This window comes from Pteropus vampyrus, unplaced genomic scaffold (genome assembly GCF_000151845.1).
Source record: "Pteropus vampyrus isolate Shadow unplaced genomic scaffold, Pvam_2.0 Scaffold67, whole genome shotgun sequence".
Taxonomy (NCBI): domain Eukaryota; kingdom Metazoa; phylum Chordata; class Mammalia; order Chiroptera; family Pteropodidae; genus Pteropus; species Pteropus vampyrus.
Genome location: NW_011888848.1, coordinates 2,087,695 through 2,112,016, shown reverse-complemented (window position 1 = coordinate 2,112,016; position 24,322 = coordinate 2,087,695). Strand labels below are relative to the sequence as shown.

Below are 24,322 nucleotides of genomic sequence, written 5' to 3'. Positions count from 1 at the left end.
ATATCGTCTACTAGACTTTCAGTAGTACTTAATAGATGTCAGACGTACTGGAACCCCTGTGTTAGGATGAATATTATTTGGTGGGGGACGAAAAAAGACTGTTACCCAAACTACTTTGTATCCTTCGATCCACCGCGTTAAATAAAATTAGGATTCAGGATTTTCCCTCAAAGATGAGGAAACATTTAGGCACACCCTTAGGTCTTCTTCTCTGTGTCTTTAGCAGGCATGGCTGAAAAGGAGGACGAAGAGAAAAACCCCAGCATTTGATATGTGTGTATTTGCTTGCCTTTGTTTAAAACGCATTTCTTCCTTTGAATATGTAATGCATAGAAATGAATAGGAAAAATAGTGGAGCCCCAAAATATTAGGGAACTAGCAATAACTGGTGGAGAATTTATATGGAATGCAAGTCATTTTTTAAATTCTAGATTGTTTTATCCTAGATTTTTGGCTTCTAGAGTGACCTGGGCATGCGTGCTAACTTAAGGTTGAAGATAAAGGTCGTAAAAGTGACCTTAGGCTGACTGTGATGTCTTTATATTCGTTATGGTATTCGAGGGTGAACTCTTTCAATTCTGAAGCTACTTATATGTGGTCAGCAATTCTTTCTTGTTATTCCGTCTGAGAGAGAAAGATAGAGAGCAAGAGAGAGAGAGGAAGGGTAGAGGCAGAAGCTGACAGGTATGTGTAGAACAGTTTTTCTGGCCTGAATGTGGCCTTCCTCTGGTTGCCTGAAAAAAATTCTTTCTTGACTATGAGGTCAGAAGTAGTAACTCAGTGCTGTTTAGGAATGCATTATATTAATTGAATTCTTGAGAGCTAATAGGGATGGCAAATTGCTTCTATGACACCATATAATTCCAATTCCCTTTTATATGTAAGAATCCTGTAATTGCCTTTTGTCTTAAAGCTTTTCTTCAGAACTCAGTAAGAAAAATAATGTAGCATGTTTCAGCTACAAGCTGTCAATTCTGTGCACAGCATAGTGCCTTTTGAGTTTCCCTGACTTGCAAAGAATTGAAGGAGCCTCTACTAACAGTGACGTGGGAAAGAACAGTGTCAAGGTTAAGCATGAAATCAATAGTTTAGTGCTGGGAGGAGGAGGTGCTGAATAAATATCTGCACTGTGTCTGACTGTACCTGTGCCTGAGTCACCTTCCTCCTGCTAAACACAAAGGGGTTTCTAGGCAACAGGAGTGATTCAGACACTAAACACCTCACTACAGTGAAATGTCCACCTGCAATATTTCCAGGAAATGTCCCTCTTATAAGTCACTGGGGAGCAAGATAAACATTCATACAGGCACTAAGGCTTCACATGACCCAGAGTTGGTAACCATGTGTTAGAAGGTGGGGCTGGCTAATATTTGGAAGGAAGTCACCTCACAGGGCAAACATAGACTGTTACCTGAGTGATAACTGTGGGGAGGAAGAGGGGAGGAAGGAGAGTAGAATATCCCCCCAGAAAGACTCACAGGGAAGGGAAATCCATTGCTCTTGGGAAAAAATAGTACATTCCTAATTGTAAAAATACACCAACACCTTGGAAAATTACAACATAGCATAGTGACTAAGAACATAGACCTGGGTTGCCTGGGTTCAAATCCCACCTCTGCCCACTTGCTAGATTCCTAGTTTCACTTACTCATACCTCAAAACAGTGGTGATAGCAGTACCTACCCCACTAAGTGGTTGTGCACATTAGCATGTTAATATTGGGGAAATACCAGTCTCTCTTATGACAAGTTCTGGGGAAATGTTTTCTGCCCTCCACCCTTCAGATAAATCCCTAAGAGGTGCGGGGGGGGGGGGGGGGGTCAGAATTGAAGGAAAACCCAAAGATAGGTAAGAACTTTTCAAGAATTTATCTATTCTTTATGATTTTGAGAACTACTATTATAGAAATTTTAATTACAGCCTCATTTAAGAAAACTCTCCAAAGATTTTCAGGATTTACCTACTGTAGTTAAATTAAAATTTATTTAGAAGCCTTGGTCAGTGGTACAACATAAGTACATGACATCATTTTATTCAATAACTATAGAGATTTTTTTTTATTGCCAAAATAGTAGCCTAATGACTGAAGCTTAACTTTCAGATCTCTTTAAAAATTAAGAGAAAAACCTATTTAACTCTAAAATTGTCGGACATTCCTTCAAGCCACATACAGTGCTTCACTGAATTTAATGCTGAAGGTAGAATCCATGTTTTAGATGCACTCTTATACTTTGAATAATTTTCTATGAGTGTAGAATGTCAATTTAAGGGAAATGCTTTTTAAGTTTGATTTGTTTTATAAGGAACCTAGAGTTTTTCCATTAATTTAGATTCTCAGTCTTTCATCAGAAATCTTTATATTACTTGATGGGAAACTGCATTAATCATTATTCATAATGAACAAACAACTTCAGAAACAGAAGAAGCCATAATTAATGCTTCAGATGATTCAAATAAATTTTTATGGAGTTCACTCACTTAGTTTTTATTTATTTGTTCCAAAAATGAGGTAGGAATTTGTTATTTTAAAGAAGTTATAACACATGATCAACTGCTTTTCCAGTTATTTGACTTAGGGATATGTGTCATGTCTAGGATTAAAACTGGAATAGCCTGCTGCCCAGAAAAAAATAATCAAATATAGGATTGCTAATCCATTACCAGAGGAGTCTAGTCTTGTTTGACACTGTAAATTGTCTGCCTTTAAACATTACTACTAGTGGAATAGATTAACTCTTTAAATCAAGATATACAATTTCAGATTATTTGGGATATTTTTATTTCTAAATTTTAAATATTTCAAAAAAGACCTTTTTAAATACCAGTTTTTTAAAACATAGTTTATACTAATTTGTATCATACCATTTCCTAATTTCGAATCTGCATTCATATAACTGTCAATTAGTAAAATAAAGCATAGTATTTTATTCTTTTATATCCTTTGGTGTTGGCCTCTGAGCTCACCTAGTAACTTCTGTTGTTTACCTTGCATCTAATTAACCGTCTGTTGTTCTAACAGATATGACCTTTCCCTTTCAAACTTATAAAATTATTATTATTATTATTATTATTATTAGTTTTAATGTCTTCTCTAATTAGCCTGAGATCAACAGCTCTTCATTAAGATGATATTTAACTGGTTTCAGCCTGGTGGGAAAGAGGATTCTGCATCAGATCCCTTATAATAGTCTTCTTACTCCATTCAGATACCTAAACAGTGAATGGAACCTACTGGATGATTCTTCCATGAATTTATTTTCCTTTTCATGTAGCCTATTTTAACAATGTAATATCTGACCATGAGAAATAAAGATACACGATAAACCATGTTTTTTTCATTGTAAAATGCCAGTGGCCAACCATTTAACATGGTCCCTTATTTGATAATTGTGTGAGAGAGAGAGAGAAGGCAGAAGAAACTGAGGACCAAGAAGGTTGTTTTCATTCTCATCAAGTGATGGAGTCACAGTTGGAACCTGGGTCTTAGTAAACCCCTCTGGAGCTGTTACCCATAAATCATTTATATCCACTAAATGAAAATACCCCCAATGTTTAAATCTTTGAGGGAATTGATTGCTCACACCACAGGACCAATCTTAGGGTGGTGTCTTGAGCACCAGGAGGAAATACCTAGAGCATTTGATGGTTAGTATACTCATTATCGGTATTTGATGGTTAGTATACTCATTATCGGTAAGTTACCTTACTCTACTTTTCTTTCTGTGAGAAATGGGATTTTTGTTTGCCCTCTTTAACTGTCTTTGGTGAGATCACTAATATATCTTTACTTGATATGCATGTATATATTTTAATATGGCAAAATGTATTATAAATTTGTAAAATAATGGGGTTGTATCAAGTGAGAAAACCGGGACACAAAGTTACTAAGTTATCTAAAAACCATTAGTCGTGGGTTTTTTGTGGCCAGATAGAAATAACAATTCTGGTCTGTTAACTTCTGATCCAGGGCCTTGAACTGACACCATTACTTTTTAAACTTTCTGGCCATGAAAGAACTCAGATTTCAGCTGAGATTTTTGGGCAGCCCTCCTCCCACCCCCCTGCAAAACAGAAAGAAAACAGAGGTTCTCTAGTTGACACAAGATGGGAGCCTGGTCTCCCTGAGACACCGCACTGTAACGGACTTATTCTCTGTGTGGATCTCCCATCCCCCATGTCCTTACAACAACAAACTGAACCTGGTCTTGGTCTCGTTCTACGTCTCTGGAGCATTTCTGTCCCCTATATCTGCAAGTGAACGTAAATGGAAAAGTTGGAAGTGAATTGACCCAGCCTGGTCATCATAGCTGTAAAGGAAATGTCAGGTCTTCTTAGTTGTCTCGGGAACATTTTACTACGTCTCAGGAAGCAGCAGCAGGTGCAGACTGGCTGTGAGAATCTGCCAATCTCCAGCCATGGTTGGTTCTTCCAACCTAGCAGGGGCATGCCATCCCATTTCCTTTTCTTTGCTGTAAGAATTCATCCCGAAGCTCGGTGCTCAGCTGTAGATGCTTTTTCCAAAGAGTGGTAGAGTGACTGAATTAGAAACTACCAAAGTGCAAAATGCTGGCTCTACTATTTACTAGTTGGTGACTTTGGACAATCACTTAACCTCTCTGTATTCATCTGTAAAATGCGGGTAATAATACATCATAGAGTTATGGTGAAGATAAGCATTTAGAATTGTGTTTGGACAATAATAAGTACTGTGTCAGTGTTATCTCTAGCTCTTATTCTTAAGTCTAAGCCATATAAATTTAAATCATTAATGGGATACAAATTCAACATTTTTTAAAGACTAAATACTTCAATCTATTTTTTAAAGTGTATATTTATACACTTGTTTGAACAAAAGCTTTTTACAAATAACTACAAAGCCAAAAATATAATAATCAATTGGCTTCACAGAATAGATTAGACTTGTTAAGGCTTCAGAAAAATTTTTGTTTCTACCTAGTTATTATGTACAATCTTATGTTATAAGTAAGGCAAGATGCACAAATCATGAACCAACATTTCCTAGAAAGCTCCTTTCGGAAATTCGATCTTCAAATATGGGTTTATGACAGCACTTTGGTGAAAATCTCCGCAGAGGAAGTCTATTTAGGCAGTTATCTGTTGAGCCATAATGTTCTTGATGAGTACCTGTTTGTTTTCCGGAATTGATGCCACTTTCAGAATATGAAAGCGGTTTTCTGCTCCTGTAACAATAGGATTCCAGAGCTCTGCTTTGGAGTTAGGTCTTTTTCCACTAGCTCTTTTGTCCCTGACTTTCTCACACTTAGATATTTGGCAAATATCTAATTCCCATTCAAAAAGCTTTATGATTATTAAAGAGAATATTTAATTCCATGGATTTTCTTACTATTGACAATCTTTGAACTAACGTCTGCTTTGCACCTGTAGCACACCATTTATAATAAGTTTGCATAATGATTTTGCATGAATATATAAGTCAAAAGGCAAACATAAAAGATAGTAACTGTCCCCGGAAAATGTTGGACACGAAGCACCACAGAGAGGAGGGTTAGTTTCTAAGAAGCCAGAAGTTATAGATTGGCATTTGTGTTTAAATGGGAACTTGGGGGAGAGGGGACATGAAGTTTTCTAACCTCACTGGGCATGAGAGCTGTATTTGACAATTCATTTCTGGGTCCAGGAGGTGTAGCAGGAAGGTTTCTTAGAGAAAGTAATGTCTGAGCTGAGACCTGAAGCAAGAAGGTGGGGCTGAGAGGAGATTTAGGCTGCTGAAAAATTATATCTGAAGGCTTAATAAAGGGAATAGAAATTAAGTAAATATGGCCAGAAGCACAGGGAAAGGAAAAAGTTTCAAAAAATGAGCGTGGAAGGAAGGCAGAGGCCAGATAATGAAGGTCCTTGTAAGCGAAGTCAGCTGTTAGAAAGACACACCACCATCTTAAAAGCATTGTGGAGAAAAAATAAGATAACTGGGGAAAGGTGACCTGACTGGAAATTTATTATTAAAGAAATTATGTTAATTTTGTTTGCCTGTAACAATGACATTAACGGGTTTGTTTGTTTTTCATCTGTCCTCTACTCTGGATTGTTTTGAAGCAATCCCAGAAATCGTATCACTTCATCTGTAAATATTTCAGTATGCCTCCTTAAGATAAGCCTCTCAAAACAAACAATGACATTAACGGGTTTGTTTGTTTGTTTGTTTTGAGAGGCTTTATCTTAAGGAGGCATACTGAAATATTTACAGATGAAGTGATACGATTTCTGGGATTGCTTCAAAACAATCCAGAGTAGAGGATAGATGAAAAAGATTTTCCATGATAATTGTTGTACCCGATGAGGTTGTTCACTACACTATTCTATTTCTAATACAGCATGCTTGGAATTTTCTGAACTTTTTGGTAAGTCTAAATAAGCAATGGACTTTTGACCATAGGGAGCCATTCGAAGGCTTTAAAGAAGTCAGTGATGCCGGAGCTGGACTGTGAGCAAGACTCTGCTGCATGAAGACCCACAGTCGCTTCCCCACAGTGATGGTGGCACATCAGTTTCTCCTCGTGCAAGAACGTTCACGACTTTACATCTTAGTGAGCGGTTCCATTGTCCTTTTCCTCCTAACACTTTCACTTTATACTCCAGTAGTACAAACTACTGATAGTACCTGATATTCCTAGTACTATAGCAGCTTTCTTTTTGTTAAAAAAAAAAAAAAAAAATTATTTTAATGTATCTCTTTGGTGGATGGATTTAATTTGTTATGGCTCTTGATACGTTTGGACGAATTCCTGCACTCTGCTACTAAGAGGTGTTTGTGACCTGAACTGAGTTAGAGCACAAGTAATAGAAGGGAGATAAAAATGGACAGGAGCTGAGTGATTGTCAGGGGAGCAGAGAAGGGAATTTGAAGCTAAAATGATAGCTGATATTTTATTTACCCTGAGTAACTGGGTGGATGGTGGTACAGTTTACAGAGATAAGAAACAGGAGGAGGCACACACAGTTTGGACATGAGTTGTCAGCACCTGCTTTTTCTGTTCTCAGGGCCATGAATCCTTCTGATGGAATTCACTCTTTTCTTTAAAAATACCCATAATCCTTTTTGACATTCCTAATATGTGCCTCTTAAGTATAGATACATGTTAATGTCATTTATGGTCTTGTTTATTACAAGCTTTGGAAATTGGCCCCTAATCTCCTAATATTTTTATTTCTGCAGATTATACTACAGGAGATATTTTAGAAGCAAAAAAGCCTCCCCAAAACAGGAAACAACTTCTCATTTTCTAGGCTGTTACTTTGTTTCAATTTTTTTTAAAATATAGATTTTAAGTAGCATACGTGTATTTAAAAAAAACGATTTCAAGTGATTATAGTCAAATATTTTGATTTATTTAGGGTCATCAATGAAAATTAGATTTAATGGAAATAAGATTAAATATGGAATTACATCTTTTAGCTTCCTGATGCTAATTGGACATTGAGTTTGTAGCATTTCCTATTTCTTGGCATGATGTTCAGGTTTAGAGACTGTGCTTTTAATCATCCCGTGTTCTAAATCCACTTCACTCTGTAGAAAACAGTTCTGACTATAGTTTACATCTCAGAATAGACCAGTGCTGAACTAAATAGGATACCTATTTCACTGGTTTTCTATTCAGCACTAATTTGTGGAGCTTGGTGTTTTAAGGCTATTTTAAAAAGAAAAAGACTATTCTACTTTTTAAAACTTTTGTTTCTAGTTTCATCTGTATACCTTAAACTTATAAAATTCCTAAGTGATATATAATCAGTCTCTCCCACCCCATTTTATGTTCATTATTTTAATTTTCACTTTCACATCTGTCATAAAGTTTTACTAAACTTCAGATGTTACTTTAGGATCTTCTCTAATTTATAAAAATGTTTTTATTGCTCACTGATCTCTTTAAGTGATTTCAGTTGGAAAGGGGAGAAAGAGACTTAGTCAAAAATCTCTTGAGGATAGGAGCCAACCTTTTCTGCTACCTTCCTTAGCACTTAGAGCCCAATCTGCACAGAACGGAAGGCCAGAAATAGTTGTCTTCTGTGTTGGTTGTCCATTTATTTGCCTTACAGTCCAGGCTTTCAATAGTGATAGAATAGTTGCTGCATATTTAACCCTCGAGTACCGCTTGAGTTTGGTCATTATGTTTCATTAAACTCGGGGTACAGTTTTAAGTTTTCTATAGTTGTAGTTCCTTTCCCAACTATTTAAGATAAAATTATAAAATTTCTGCATTGAAATTTAAATTGAACCCTGAAATCTCATTAGAGGTTCGATAGCTTCAACTTTTTTGTCTTCGTATAATGCCTTTGTTTTTGTTCTTACTGTGTTTATGATATTGCAAATTTAACCTTTTCTTAAAAGCCTCATGTGGGTTAAACATTCCTTAGAAGACAGCATTGGGGTGACCAATTAAACGAAAGTTCGTTACGACCATATAATTAGAATATCATATACATACACACATTATTTTGCTCTGTTAGAAAAGGAAAAGAACTCAAAGGCAAAAATTGATAATTGAGCAAGTATGGGAACATTTTCAGTAGAATCTCTTTTTAGTTTTAGAAAGTTATATTTCTAGATTTCTAGAAGCTATTTACTGTACTTGAGTGTCAGCTGGTTGGAACATAGATGTTCTTGATATTCTTTTGATTTGATAGTGCTCTGATTTTTTTTTTCTGATAAGGAGTATTCATTTAAAATGTTTAAATTGAATATTGCCTCGTAAACCTGGTGATCCTAGTTTGAATAATCCTCCTGTGTCACTCTGTTGCCCATCCTGCTTTATTTTTCTTTATAGCACTTTTAATCTTTTTGTTATTATCGTTCCTGTTATATGCTAGCAGCATGTAAACATGAGAGAAGTAACTTTTTTAAAACGATTGTATCCCTACAACAGTGCCTAGTACAAAATAGGTATTCACTAAATACTGTCGAACGAACAATTATCTTTGACTTTTTTGGACAGTGAAATCAAAGCATTCTACTTATTTTTTCAATATAAAAAGGTAAAAAAATAAGTAAATGTTCCATGTAATATCACCTTTCCAGTGATTGTGTTATACATAATATAATTTTCCCCCAGAATAAAGAATTGTGCTATCCTCACCATTTTGCAAGTTAACTTTCTTCACCTAACATTGTATGATAGTATTTTATTGTACTCATAAAACATAATGTAACTAGTCCCATCTTGGTGGACAGTGTGGTTTAAGTCTTATAGGTCCAGAATCTCTTATCTGCAACTTCAGAATCTAAACTTCTCAAAATAAAAGTCCCCTCCTTCCTTCTCTCCTTCCCTTGATAGTCTTTGGTGTCAACACCTTTCTCGAACTGACCAAAAGTTCTTTATAGTCTTTATTCATCCTGCTTAGTGTGAATACATTTATATGTCTCATTCAGATATATTAATGTTTGAATATCTGGTGTTCCCCTGATCTGGCAAGGTGTTGGTGGTGAGCTCTGTGATCTAATATACGGAACACAGACCTACAATCTTTCTGAAATCCAAAGTTCTGAATTTTAAAATGCATCTGTTCCAAAAAATTCCGATTAGTGAATTTGGAAAACAAATGCAATATCTTTAAGATAAATTCCTAGAAGTGATTCAAAGTAGGTAACATATAACTTTTTAAATTAGAAAGAAAATTACTCATTTAAAAAAAAAACATAAGGAATTGCAATTTTGGAACACTTGGGATCGTTATTTAGTAATATTGTTACGGATTTTTGCAAATTGGTTTAAATTAATATTTCCAATCATTCAATTTTTTAAAATAATTTTTATATAGTGAACATACTCTTTTGAAAGCCATAATTTAATCACTTGGTAATTTTAGCTTATAGCCAAAATTTTGTTGTCACAGCGAGGGAAGGACAGAAACTATTAGCTGATAGTGAGTACAATAAAGCAAAAATCCACCAAATATCAGGAAGAAAATATTTTTAAAAATACTCAAATACACAAGCTTATTTAAACAGCCTTTGTGCACAAAAATTACCAGTATTTGCAAAAGAAGTCTTGGGGATTTGCATTTTTGACTAAATTGTCTTCTCCATCAAATCCGGTTTGGCCTGATTCTCTGTTATTTGCAGCTGGTTTTATTCAGGGAACCAACACCAAATAAGTGACCGGTTTTGTTCTGTGAAATATTGAATGACATCCATTATACCGATATGGTTCATTTATAAAGCAGTCCTCACCCTTTCTCATAAACTCTGCAGTAGACATCACACTTTAGCACGATTAAGTCTCTTCTTGAAAGTAGACACTAAGACTAACTTAATTGTATACGTGTACTTCAGGTTAGGGCTGTAACATCCAAATAGTTATTAGTTTATCAGACTTCGTCAAGTAGCAGCAATACAAACTTTTCCAAAAATAACATTCTAAACATAGATTTTTTTTATTGCAATTAATTGAGGCTGAGTTGAAAACACAAAGTAGAGATTTCAGTTAATAAATGCTTCTATAGAAGCAATAGCAACAACTATACAGGGTTTCTTATACTTTTAACTATAAGATAACAGATTTAAATGAAAATATTTTTAAATGCAGACTGTACACAAATGTAGGAAGGGAAAAAATCTCCTCCTCCTACCACTTGGACAACCATTCTTACTATTTTAATGTACTTGTGCTCTGACTTTTCTGTATGTGCATTTTTTACATACTTGAAATTGTACAAAGCACAATACCTTTTTAAAACAAAGCACATTCTCCCTATTAACTCTGCCAATGCTTTTATAGTTAAGATAGCCATTAGTATTTTCTTGATGATAAGAATGATTAATGTGGAAAATTAGAAAATACAATCCAGAATAAAAATAATAATAATAATAAAAACCACCCATGAATTTATCAAGTGGTGTTAATATTTGGTATATTTTCTTCAGACTCTTTTCTGTGTATGTAATATACATCTTTACATTGCCGAAATCATAACTGTAATTTCCTTTTCATTAAAATCTTAACCACAATTTTTGTAAACTGTTTGAAAATACTTTTGTATGCAGATGCAAGAGTGAATACTTTTATCACAAAAAAAATAAATTGGAGAAAGTAAGAAAGTACAAAAGAGTAAAACTAACTGGTAAATCCTACCACCAGCATTAATATCCGATATCCTTTTAGAACATTTAACTTTGTCTTTTTTAATGCATGTGTTTACATTTTTGTGAAAATAAGAATATGGTGCCATTTTTTAAACAATACATTTAAATTATTTCATGGATACTTCAGTTTCCTTTTGGAGACAGATTATTTTCCTGTTTCACCAAGTATATTTTTGGATAATTTTTCTCTGTATTTAAGACATGTTCCAAAATAAATTCTCAGTAGTAGTTACTATTTCAAGAGGTATAAGTATTTTTAAAACTCATCATATGTTTAAAAGAAACAGATTTTCAAAAGAATTGTACCAATTTATGATCTTACCAGCATTCATTGCAGTTTTCATGTTCCTTTCTGCTTACAGCTTAAAATACATTTTAATGGACTTTGTTTCAATGTAACCTTCCAGTGTTCTTATCTATATATTATAATGATGTAGAAGCTTGTGAGTTACTTTGTCAATGAGATATTCTATAAGAAGTTTTTGTTATTAATAATTAGGAGATACTTAGTCATGGGAACTCTTTGTCAGAGAAGTGTATAGGGGGAATCAGCTCCAAATAGAAAGTAAGGAATTAAGTTCTGGCTATGAGACTGGGCCACAGCAGTTTTATCCCCTGCTTTGGTTTCTTTGCCTGCCCACCCCACTCTCTGCATGGATATCACAGCAAACGTTATTCTTTGTGCCTCTTGTCTCTTTCGTGTTCTCCCAATGGCACGTGAGGGTGGACTTCAAAGGTTAGTTAGGTTCCTGAAATCACCAGCCCTTAATAAAAAATAATATGAGAATGAAAAGCTGACTTTATATACAAAGAAAGATGAGAGTCAAAGTACTATGTGAAAGCTTCGATTAAATATATAATCATAATATAATATATTTTATATTTATGTAGAATTTATGTTATGATTATATTATTTGTTTTTTTACATATAGTAACTAACAGTTCCTGCTAAATAGAATATCTGATTCTTTTTACATGCTAAATTAGTTTTACCTGTACTTGTGTTTACTATTGCTGTGGTGGAAATATTTCAGTGTAGGTAGTCCCAGATTTTCAATACTATGTTGTTGTGCAACAGCACCTACCCCTAATCCCTACCCCAGTTTGGTTTACCATCCAAATATTTGTGGCTCTTCTGGTTTTGATGACAGATTGATGCCCAGCTCCATTGCCTCTGTGCATTCTCCGTGCTGTAAGCTGACCTTTTACAGAACATGTCTTACTTTGGGCCCCTAAGAGTCATGTAAGTGCAGCAATCATGTCTACCTTTACTCTTCTATATTTTCTTTCTCTTTTAATGCTTCACCATAAAAACTCTTTTTTTGTTCTGCTATCCCTTTCTTTTCTAAACGGTTTTTCCTCTTTTCTGATTATCTCCTGGAAGGTCAGCTTGGGTATATTGGAACTAAATTTCTCATGGTATTCCTAAAAGAAATACGAAATGAGCAGTATATCTTGTTCTAGATTTTTTGCTTATGGGAAATGGCAGTTGGCTAAGGTTCACTATATAGTGATGTGCGAAAATTCACTCTGTGATCTTTATTATACCAACAGCTACTGATGCTTTGGAGTGGAGTGTTCAAGTTCTAGATGGGACATTTAGTAGAACAGGCAACAGAAGACACATTTATTAAAAATTTTGCAATTTTGTGAACCAGCACAGCTGATCACAAATGGAAAAAGTCTTAAGTGAGCCATTTTCTCTGTTTTGAGAAACAAATGCATCAAAACATTTTGACACAGCTGAAGGTGATCATTTGCTCTTGCTAAAGACATCAGGACTTACATCTAAAGAATGTCATATTCCCCCAACAGACCTTACGTCTGTTGGCAATCATTCTGAATATCCAGATACTTAGCCACTAAGACTTAAATACTATGGTGTATAAGCCAAATTTCTTTATTTCATTCAGATGAAATTTTTTTCATATATAGATTTTCTGAAAAATTCTAGAAATGGACACTTTGTGTTTGTTTCTTTTCTCCCTTAATTTATTAAGATAAATGAAAATTCAGTAGATAAATTTTAGCTCTATTTCAGATAACCAATGTTAACAGTCACTCGCATTTCTTAAAATTATTAAAATCACATTCTATTAGACTCAGACTTTCAATCTTTTCGTGAAACTTTTGCTGCCTCTTCCCCATGTGTGCTCTTCCTTCTGTTGGATGGGGTTGGGGAATCTGGGTCTCCCTTCACAGACCCAAATTTAGGGAACAAAAATCACTATTATTAGGTTATTTGTAGAAACCAAAGCCTAGATTGGAAGCATTGGTCAAATAAGTTCTTTTGAGAGACAAATAATTTATTCAAATACAACATAGCAATTTAAATTCTGGGAGAAACTAGAGCCAAATACACTGACCTTAATGGCTTTGGAGTTGCTTTTTATAGTCTCATCCCATTTCAAAGCAACAGCTTATTCTGCCAGTGCAGCTCTAGAAAATACACAGCCCTGTGTTTTTTAATGGAAACCGAAAATAGCATATACCTTATAATGCGTGAAATACCTTCCTTATCATTCCATTTGTAGAACATTTCTGTGGTTGGCATAAGAGAATGAGAATGTAGGCTTTCACAGAGCTTTCTAGATCTTCTATGGTCCCTTTCTTTTCCTATATTTTTTCTCTCTTTAAAGTGAAAACCATGCCCCGCTTTGAGGATCCAGGTGGACTGAAGCCCAGGACTTTCAGACACACGGAGCTGTCTAGCCAGATGCTCCTCATATGCCTTTGCCCTCTGCTAAGGCCTGTATAACACCACACTTAAATTGCAGCAAGCTGAGGGGGCTGACAGGCTGATGGTACAAATTCTAGAACCTTCTTTCTCCTTAATTTTTCAGTGTTTAATTCTAGCTACCAGGAAGTGCTTCCTAAATCTCTCAGGCTGAATTTAGCTATTTCTTGAATTTGTGTTGTGGGCACGGAACACCAAGAAATATAATAACCAATAACCTATTGTATTTTAAATACATATAAAAGTGTCTAGCTTTAGACCCCCACAAGGAAATCGTATTGAAGGGTAGCTACATGTCGTTTCCACAGCAGCCCTGTGATTGAGTACACTTCCTGTTCTTGGGCATCTCTGCTGTGACCACAGCGTGTACTAACCACAAGCGCCTGGTTAAAGGTTTCTGCTAACGTCGTTGCTTTTGCTCCACACTAGAGCAGGATTATTTAACTCCCTTCTACACATTCTTGCTTAAAAGGAATTTCACCTAAATCTCAAAACAAAGTGCTAGTAGTCTCTTCTAATGCACTACTAAACAAGCAAAGTTTCAAGATATTTTAAAATACTCATTTAAGTAGCCTGTTTATATTATTCTATGCAAACTTTTTTTTTGAAATTGTATGAAATATACACTCAGCTTGGTCACCATGAGGTAGACAGAAAAACCAATAGGTATATTTCTAAGTAATCCGAAGGGCATAGAGTAGAGGACTTTCATTAATGAAAGTAGAGGATTATAAAATTCTCTTTAAGGAACTGTTCTTTTTTTTTCTTTCTCATCTCTTAGTATGGTTTTCCTATAAGATATTATGCTCCCTAGTCTAAAAACATTTTGTTGTCAATGAGAAACTATATTATTGACTCTGATGGTTATCTGCCTGCTTCCTTAGAATGAGATCTCTAGATCACATAGAAAATGTGTGGTTTAAGGAGCATAATGTCAAGCTGTTAGACCTAGCTTCTGCTTCCTTCTTGGACTAGCCACTGTTCGTAGGAGAAAATATGAGCTCCCATATCAGACTTAAATATCTTTTAAAAGTATTAAATGGAGTGTTTTTATGGTTTTCAGAAACATGTCACTTCAATAGATATTCTGTGCAGATTCCCTATTCTAGGGTAATGAGTGTTAAAACCTATTGCAGTCAGTTTCTAGTTATGTCAATCTTTGAGGTGTATACAGAAAGCTAGGAATGTACAAGCAGATAGTTATCACTGTTGTGGAGTGAGGCTGTTAGATTTAACCTGTCTGATAAAGCCTCCAGGGTGCTTATGCTCAACAAGTGCTGGCTGCTTTTGTTTGACCATTAAAGATGGTACAGGTCTTGCCAGCCCTCAGAATGTCTCTAAGCTTTCCTAGATAAATCAGGAATGGAGGTGGGGAAAGGGGTCGAGGCAAGCATAAGCCAGCATTTGGGAAAAGAACATGATGTGTCCCCTGCTCTACCCCTTAACTCTGAGAACCTCTGATTTAGAGTATATCCAAAAGGAAATTTAAAGAATTACTTTATATATTTCCTAATCTTTGACCTCTTCTATCTCTGGGTACTCGTCTGTCTGGCTACCTACCTATCTCATCCATCTGGTCTATTGATCTAATCTGTGTACCTGTCTACCTTATTCACTCATTTATTAATTGTTAAATTGTCTTTTACTTTAACTCCACCTCTCATTGAGATTCCTCTCCTCCTACTGTAGAACTTCCTTCAACTGGAGGACTGCAGTTTTGTCTTTCTACAATAGGCTATAATTAGATCTGATCATTGGAATTCTCCAGCCTCCGATAAAAAGGTTAACAGCTAGACAATAGAAGCCAAATTTTAAAACATCCTATGGAACATTTTTCAAGTTAAATTTTAATGAAGGTACTTTATCAAACTTAGTTAAATCAGAAGTAGTGATACCAGCCTAGGATGGACTATTCTACCCTCTCAATACGCTGCATCTAGATGATAGGTAGACCTTCTTGTGAGATACTCCCACTCCCACAAGTCATTGTTTTAAAATTCGCACAGCTAGTATTTGCTCTGTGTAAATAAGTATTCATTTTAACAAGTATTAAATTGCCTGTGAAAGTGACCAATTTTTTTTTTTATTTAGTGAGAAAAGACACTATCTTTTTTTTCTTTTTTAATCCAATTCATAGTAAATTTTGATGTGTTCTGTTAGAAAACTCATCTGTTTTTTGTCACTTTGTATTGTTTAGTTACAAGTTTATTTCTGGACTGCAGTTTACACAAATTTTATTAAACAGTGTGCTTTTCATTGGTTCTTGATCTCGTCTGTAGAAAACTTAGAAATGTGTGTTATTATAGAGTCACTGCTAAAGAAGTACCCAGCTGGTAAGTACAATACTTTAAAGGGATAAGTGAGGCTGGGATATAATAACAATATGAGATAGTCCTTGGTTTTCTAATTCTTTAGAAGCAATTTATCTTGACAGGCTCTACTTTTTTTTTTTTTTAACAGCTTAAATGAATTATAACTTACATAACTTATAAAATGCATTTGTTTTAAAAGGGTATGATGAAATGATTTTTAGTAAATTTACAGAATTGTGCAGTCATCATCACTCTCTAATTTTGGTACATTTCTGTTATCCCAAAAAGAAAGTTCCATCCTATTTGCTGGCACTGTTCATGCCCACCTGCCACCTCAGGCCCCCACTGTTGGTAGGCTGTATATTTATCTTATAACAGCTGGATATAACACTAATATTGTCCAGTCTGCCTTCATGTGGGATGGTACATAAGTACCAGAAATCAAAAGACCTGCCTTCTACCCAAGCACATCCCTCCCGAAGTTCAGAAGTGTAGTCATTGGTAGCTGACTTTCAGCTCTACTTTTTACATTAAAAAATAAATAAATAAATACATGCGATTTTTTCCATTTTCTCTAATCTATTCTCAGAATAGTATCACTTCGCTACCTTACAAGCCTACCCATTTCCCTAATTTAAATCTATCATACCTCTACATGTGTGGGACTTAGTGGCAGTATAAAAACTTATAATGTTCTGACAAGGACTCTTCCATGTTACTTTTGTTGGAAAAGTACTTCACAAATATACATGATAATTATTTAGTAAGTTTTCAAAAACTTTCTAATAAAAATATTTAATAAATTTTATGGCACTTCTGAAATAGAATCCCATGATTCATAAGGTGCCCTTGTATACCCATAAGCACATTAGTACTTAACAATTTTAGGTGGGAAGGTTTTTATAAGCAAGCTAAGCTCTAAGAATGTTAAGGAAAAGCTAAGATGTCTTGGTCTCAGAAAAACTTTGTAGACATGAAATTTCTTAGCTAAACGATCCTGTTAGCGTAAAGTGATATACCTATATTATAAATTTAATATTAGTAACAGTAACTATAATTAAGTGACATATATGGGTAACAGGGAAATACTTAATAGGCTTCTTTCCTCCCCACCACAAAAGGGTGAATTATATATTAAATTTTTTCTTAGACTATATTAATTTTTATAAAATTACGAAGATTAAAAAATGCCTCTAACGTTATCTAGAGAACTTTCCTGTGTATTTATGTATCTTCTTGTGATGGGTGTCTCTTAATCTTTTTCAGTGACTATATTGTCGACCCCTAACATGTAATGAATGGCACTAGGAGTGGTGGTGTGCCATTAAGAACAGGCTGCCAAGGTCAGATTTCTGGATCAGATCTGGGCTCTGCCACTTCCTACCTGTCTGACCTTGGGCATCTTATTTTATCTCAATTTCTTTTCTTTAAAATATTCCCTGGGGGTGGTTATAAGGATTCATTAGATAATACACAAAGCACAGTAAGTATATGTGAGTAACATTTACTGAGAACTATTATTTTGTGGCTTTTTTATCCTATGGCTTGACTTTTTAATGGCTTTATGGTGAGAACTGAATTTTCTTTTTCAGGTCTAAGAAAGCTTTTGTGTCTGTTAATAAACTCATCTGCTGTTTGTTTTCATTGATATTCAGTTCAATAAAATTCTGTTTCAAGACCTAGTTTTTCTTGAACCTTTAAGCTCAGTGTATAAATCTCTTATTCATTATTCCAGTTTGTAAATATTAGAAATACATTATCTTTATGTATTTCTATGTTTAACTTCTTTCTTCAACAGATTACATTAAAACCCACATATAAACTTAGATGTTTCCTTAATTTTTTAACTCTATTTACACACTTAATACATTATCTTCTTAACCACACCAAATATACAGCCAGGCCAACACACAAATCTAGCAGCAAAGAATTTCTAAGCCCTTCAACCGGTACTCCTGTCTAAGCTGTCGCTTGCAGGATGCAGTTGGAGAGCCTCAGTTCAGAGCTGCTGTGGGCAATGTGTTATGAGTTTCACACTTGTACCTGTTCTTATAGCCTTGAATATCTGTCACACGGCCCCTTCCTCCTTTTTTTACACCATAACCTCTCATATGAATTATGGAGACTCTACATCTATTCATATCTAAGTTTCTACTTCATCGGATACTGCACCTTTCTTATATGCTGTTTATGTGCTTGTCTCATAGTTTTGTAGTTACTGTAGCAAAACAGTGTTTTATATTAAGATAACCATAGATTCTAAAGTTCTCTTAGGGATGAAAAGAGCAGCATCAGTGGAAGACTTTTTTCCCCAGATATTAGAACACATATGACACAGTTAAAAATTGTGATACTGGCATCAAAAGAGAGTAGCTACATATTGAAATCTTTCCCAAAATTCAAGTGGTTGTTGAATCTTATCAAATGCCTTTTTGACTTCACTCAAGATAATCATATCTTTTTTATTTTTTACATATTTTATATTATATTACAGTCACTTCATATGTGAAATCTTCCTTGCATTTCTGGATTAAAGTATACTTAGTTCTAAAAAAAAAAATACTAACAAAACATAGCAGTGTACTAAAAGTTTCAGAGTTTTGCATTTGCCTTCAAAAGGAAGATTAGGCTATAGAGATCTTTAGCTCTTTAAATACCATCTAGATTAACTTCCAGCCAGTAATTCGCAGGGTAAGAGGACTTGGAAAGCTCTTGATCCGCTTTGTGCCTCACCACAGCAGATACTAATGAGATTCCTCTCAATGGGGAGGAGCTAGCTATTGTGGCTTTTGTCACTTTCCCAGATACTTACTGGTAGGGAAAGGTCACCATAGGAATGAGTATTTTGTAATTATCATCTTGATGACAGATATTGCATCCCAGGACTGTTTGACACATGCTGAATGTGCTTTGTGTATTTAATCTTCTTAATGAAATCCCATGGAAAATATCAATCTAGCTGCTAATGATGATAAATGGGCTTTGCTTTCACGGAGTGCACTAACTCCCAGTTGCATAAAGCTCTTTATGATTAATTATTTCAGTCATCCTTACAGTTGTCCCATGAGGTGGGTGGCTGAGCACTTCCTCTTTAAAAAAAAAAAAAAGATAACTAATTGGATTTTCTTCTCTTCTACGTTCTGTGTTCTAGAACTGGGTAGCTACCTTATAAAGACCATCTGTATGTCAGCTGGTGGATCTGGGTTTTAATATCACAAGCTTCTTTCACGTACGAATGCCAGGCCCAGAGCAGATGCGGAGTAGTAAAGTCGGAGGAAATTTGGATGATAGTTTGGCAAGACGCTGTGAGTGGTATAACTTAGAGTCGGTAAAGAGAGGCAATGGCTGAGTTAGTGCTTTGGTCTCTCCATTAGATATAGCCATCCATGGTGCTGAAGGTTTGTTTTTGACTATATCCTACTGAGGCATCTCTTCCTTATACTTAATCTTCTCACGGCATTGTGCTGGGGCACGGCGGAGAATATCTGTCAATCCTGTTTTGAAGAGAGGAACACTACTCGTTTCTCATTCTGCGCTAATGTATTAGTAGCTAGGGGTTTTTCACAGGGACAAGAGAAAGTGAGATGTCTGAAAGTCTTAGTAATATCTCTTCTCTGGTCTCCATCCTTCCGTGATCTTCTGTTACTCTGCCAGGCTAACTTTCTTCTTGCTTTTCTTCCTCAGATATGGACAGTGCCTCTCTGTGGGCACATCTTGTCAGGGGAGCAGGGATACAAGTAAAGCTATGTTTTTATCTAGTGATCCTCCTTATCCTTCTTTTACAACATACCATTCAGTCTTCTCAAATAGTTTTGTCATTTTAATTCTGTATTAGACTGTGAGCTCTTTGGGTGAATGTTCAAGACTGTGTGATTTTGTTGTGGTTTGTTTTTTTTTTTTTTTTTAAACTGCTTTTAATTGCCACCACATATCCCTCAGTACTGGGACATTTTAGGTCCACAATAAATACTTGTATTTGCTCTATTTGCCATTCACAACTGCCAACAAATATTGCCTGTACGTTTTGACTGTGTCATTTTAAGTTTTTTTTCTTTCGTTAAATAAAGGCTTAGCTGTCACCACTTTGAGTTTTTTTTTTTTTTTAATTTTTATTTTTTTTCCTGAAGTTACCATGAAGGAGAGGCCTTTAAAATGTAAAAGATTTTCCTTAAATTGTGCAGTGTACTCAGGCTGGGGACTAATTACAAGGTTTGAAAACCTCTTCAGGTGGCTGGGTTCTGTAGTATGACTAAAATACTGCTTTCCTAAATTGAGAACAGCTGGGGCCGTGTTGCTAGCTAGTATAAAAGAGTTGGTGCCAGTGCTCTGTTTTGTGAAGAAGTCCTTGCTCTTTGGAGCCTGTGGAGCTTCGGGTCAAGGCACCCTTTTCTCATGGTATCGTGGTGGGTAAGTGCCCCAAGCTGGTCTTCTTGTTGTTTGCTAGAAATTGTGGTGGCTGCATCAGAATGTTACTGATTTAGCATGTCAGTTGTAGTAAATTATTTTATCCTCTAAGGAACAAGTAGAGTTTGGTACCTAAATGAGACATACCTAAGGCTTTGTGTATTTAAGGCTTTGTGTTATTTTGAAGGCTGTTAACTTTCCTTGTGTTTGGTGTGCATCTCTGCATATAAAAAGATAAACTGAGGCAGCGCCATTTAAAATATATTTCAAATATCTTGAATGTGTAGTTCTTGTATATGTTCTGAAAAGTGGTCACTTAAAAAGATTCCAGATTTTTAATTGGAAAATAGAAAGTTGACTTTTGATAAATGCAGAGGGTAAACAATTATTCAATGCATATAATCAACTCATCACAGTATCACAGTTTTTTTTATTAAGGTTCATAGAAAAGATGCAGTCTTGGGAAGGAATGATGTGATCTGGGGGGGGTTCTACCTTATTATGACTTCATGGTTAGCAACAGGTAATAAGTGTATGATGAAGTGTTTGCAATGTTGGATCCTGACTTCTGTTTAAAGAAATTTAAAAGGAATTGATTATTTAAATGTTCTTATTTATGCTGACATCAGCCCAAAAACAGAAGAATTCCAAGATAAAACAATTCAATATTTTCTAGATAAATTCCATCTCAGCAGCTTTAATGATGTTCTGACGATATATTTATAAAGCAAATGGCTTTGGTATTTGTTCCTGTATTTTGATAATAATTTTGCTTTGGATGGTTGACAACGGAAGAGTACAGTTTCTGAACATAGTTTTGTTTTTACAGGTGGGATCGTAACATCTTTTTGGAGAAGAAAATTAGCTTGTTTTCCTGAAACTGGTGAATGTACAGTGGATAGCTGCATGGGAAGAACAATAACCAGGTGGCTACTTCTACGTTTTGTACTAGGAAACAGAATCAGTTGAAGAGTCCATGCTGATCTTGGAAATAGAAGGATTCAAATACGTTTCTATAAAAAACTTTACCATCTCCTTTTCGATCTGAAGACTGGGGGACCATGGATATCGTAGAGACAGCAAAACTTGAAGAACATATGGAAAATCAAACCAATGATCCTGCAAACACTTACACAAGACCTGCCGAACCTGTTGAAGAAGAAAACAAAAATGGCAACAGTAAACCTAAGAGCTTACCCAATGGGTTGCGAAAGGGCACCAAAAAGTACCCGGACTATATCCAAATCGCTATGCCCACTGATTCGAGGAACAAATTTCCCCTAGAGTGGTGGAAAACAGGCATTGCCTTCGTGTATGCTCTTTTCAACCTCGTCTTGACAACCGTCATGATCACAGTTGTACATGAGAGGGTCCCTCCCAAGGAGCTCAGCCCTCCACTCCCAGACAAGTTTTTTGATTACATTGATCGGGTGAAATGGGCATTTTCTGTATCAGAAATAAATGGGATTATATTAGTTGGATTATGGATCACCCAGTGGCTGTTTCTGAGATATAAGTAAGTAGGTCTGACATGTATTTTGGGCTCGCCATTAGTTTGTATTTAAGTGAGTAGATGTGTACTTGAAATTATCTTTCTTGGTTTTACCTGATACATGCAGTCTTATCCAGGCATTTGATGAAAGGAAGCAATAGAAAGATCTACCGTGTTGGATAAATCCAGTCACTATTCAATAAGCATTTATGGAGCAACTGGGTATGAAAGTGACAGCTATATAGGAAAAAACAGAAGTGCTGTGGTGGTTGATTCAGAGTTTATGAATTAAAGGTGCAGTTCTGATTTCAAGCAACTTGGCACCGTGTTCTTTGCATGATAAATCAAGCTGCCTGAAGAGTAACGAATAACATGCATTTCATCATGCTTTTGTTATTTCAGGCTCTCAACGGGTGGGGAAAGGAGTTAGGCCAGAGCTTTTTTTCCTCCGTTACTCACAAGGTGATGACTATAGTCTATGGTCATCTATAGTCATCTATAGTCTATAGTCAATAGCATGCTTTGAGTTTCACTTCTATTCAGGTGTTCTCAAATTTTACATTTCTTTTCCTTTTGCCTATTGCAATCCAGTCACAGTATTTGTTTAAGAAACTGAATTCAGAAATGGGTCCGTGCACTGTGGTTTTAGATTTCTAAAGTCAACATACTGTCTGGTTTCCCCGTGGCACCACAAAGGAACTTTCATTTCACTGGTTTCAGTCTCTCTGTTTTGGAATAGCAGGAATCAGGAAGTACTAAACCAGGTACTTTTGCTTTGAAGACAATTAAAAATAGAACGTAACTCTAAAGCAGTTATTTTGCTTTCCTTTGAATTCCATTGAAGGCTTCTCTCTTCCCCTTTTCATCTCATTCATCATTCAAATATGTGTTCTCTATTAAGATTCTAGTAATTATATCACTAAAATATAAATTCAGTGAAAACACTGGCCACAAACTGAGGCTTTTGAAAATGTAATGTATGCCAACTTAGTCAATATAATTCAAAAATCCAAAATTCAACAGGATTTCAATATTAATGCTGCAAGATCATTTTTAGAAGAGAAAATTTATGCTATATTGTTCTTTCAGTTGGTTGTTGCTTTGAGATTAGAAGAATGCAGTCTCTCTTTGCTAGTTCCTCACATGCAAGTTTGCAGTTTTGAAAACTTATTCCACAAACGAGCATTTTCCTTAAAGTGTCTCTCGTAATAGGTTTTGTTAATATGTGTAAGTAAAAGAGCTATCCGTTTTCTTTTACTTAGTAGAAGAATTTTTTGCTCTTGACATTGTCAGTTATGGCATGCTTTTTGTTAGTAAACTATTTGTTGAATTTTAGCGGTTTTTGTGTGTGTGTGTGTGTGTGTCTGGAATTGACACTGAATGCAAGAGAGACTGCCTGGGCCAAAGATGTTTGCTTTCTCTTTTAATTTAGAGCAAAGTTTTATTCATATATGTGTAAAAAGAGAAGTTTTCCAGGGTTTGGTAAGTAGCTGGCTTTCAACCTGAAGTCCGATCTCAATTTATTTGAATCTTTGAATTTTCAGACTTGTTAACTGCCTCTCCATTATCGCCTTAGATTTTACGATGTCAAAACTTGAGGTCACATAACTGGCCACATATTTTAGTAATATGTACTGTTTTGGTCACAAACCATTATCAAAAACTTGTTGTAGGAAATCACACTCATTTTCCTTTTCGCTTTTGAGGTAGAATTGGATCTTATGTTTTAGTAACTAGTGGAGTGATTTTTATAACCTGTTTTGAACATCTCGGCTGAATGCGAAGTCTTACCTGTGCTTGCTCATAGGCACATGCCCCTCCCTCCTTCCATTTCTTTCTCCTTCCCTCCCTCGCTAAAGCACCTTCAAAGCCATGGGGAAAAAAAATCATTGGCAGTAGCTCTTTTTCTAAATAAAGCTGCAGAATACATGCTTTACCTTCTAAGTTAATTTTCCATTCTGAGTACAGCTGAACTCAGAATAGTGGTATGAATATAATTGACTCATAATTCCTGCTTATTACTTCACCTTGTCTAACAGAATGGAGCACAGTTCAGCACTCTTTGGGGGCCTAGGGTTGAATCAAAGGGGTGAATCGTTTTTCACTTAACCACATAGAGTAACTCAGCACTGTTTATCACCTGTTCCTTCTCAGTGCTAGAAAAGTTAGAGCTAGAATAACAAACCTTGAATGAAAAGCTTTGCAATAAATAAATAAGTTCATCAACTAGTCAAGGTGGTGTTCTTCTCTGTATTTTGACC

At 35.4% G+C, this 24,322-nt stretch overlaps 1 protein-coding gene across 4 annotated transcripts in view; it reads left to right on the top strand.

Annotated features, from left to right (window-relative positions):
- The window catches only part of SGMS2 (sphingomyelin synthase 2), a 73,710-nt gene that overhangs the window by 32,847 nt on the left and 16,541 nt on the right, over positions 1 to 24,322 (top strand). For all 4 annotated transcript variants that reach the window (XM_011361464.2, XM_011361462.2, XM_011361463.2 and 1 more), the window contains one exon: positions 21,399 to 22,085. In XM_011361464.2, the coding sequence (XP_011359766.1) occupies positions 21,631 to 22,085 (455 nt within the window). In that variant the 5' untranslated portion in view covers positions 21,399 to 21,630. The remainder of the gene's footprint in view (positions 1 to 21,398; positions 22,086 to 24,322) is intronic.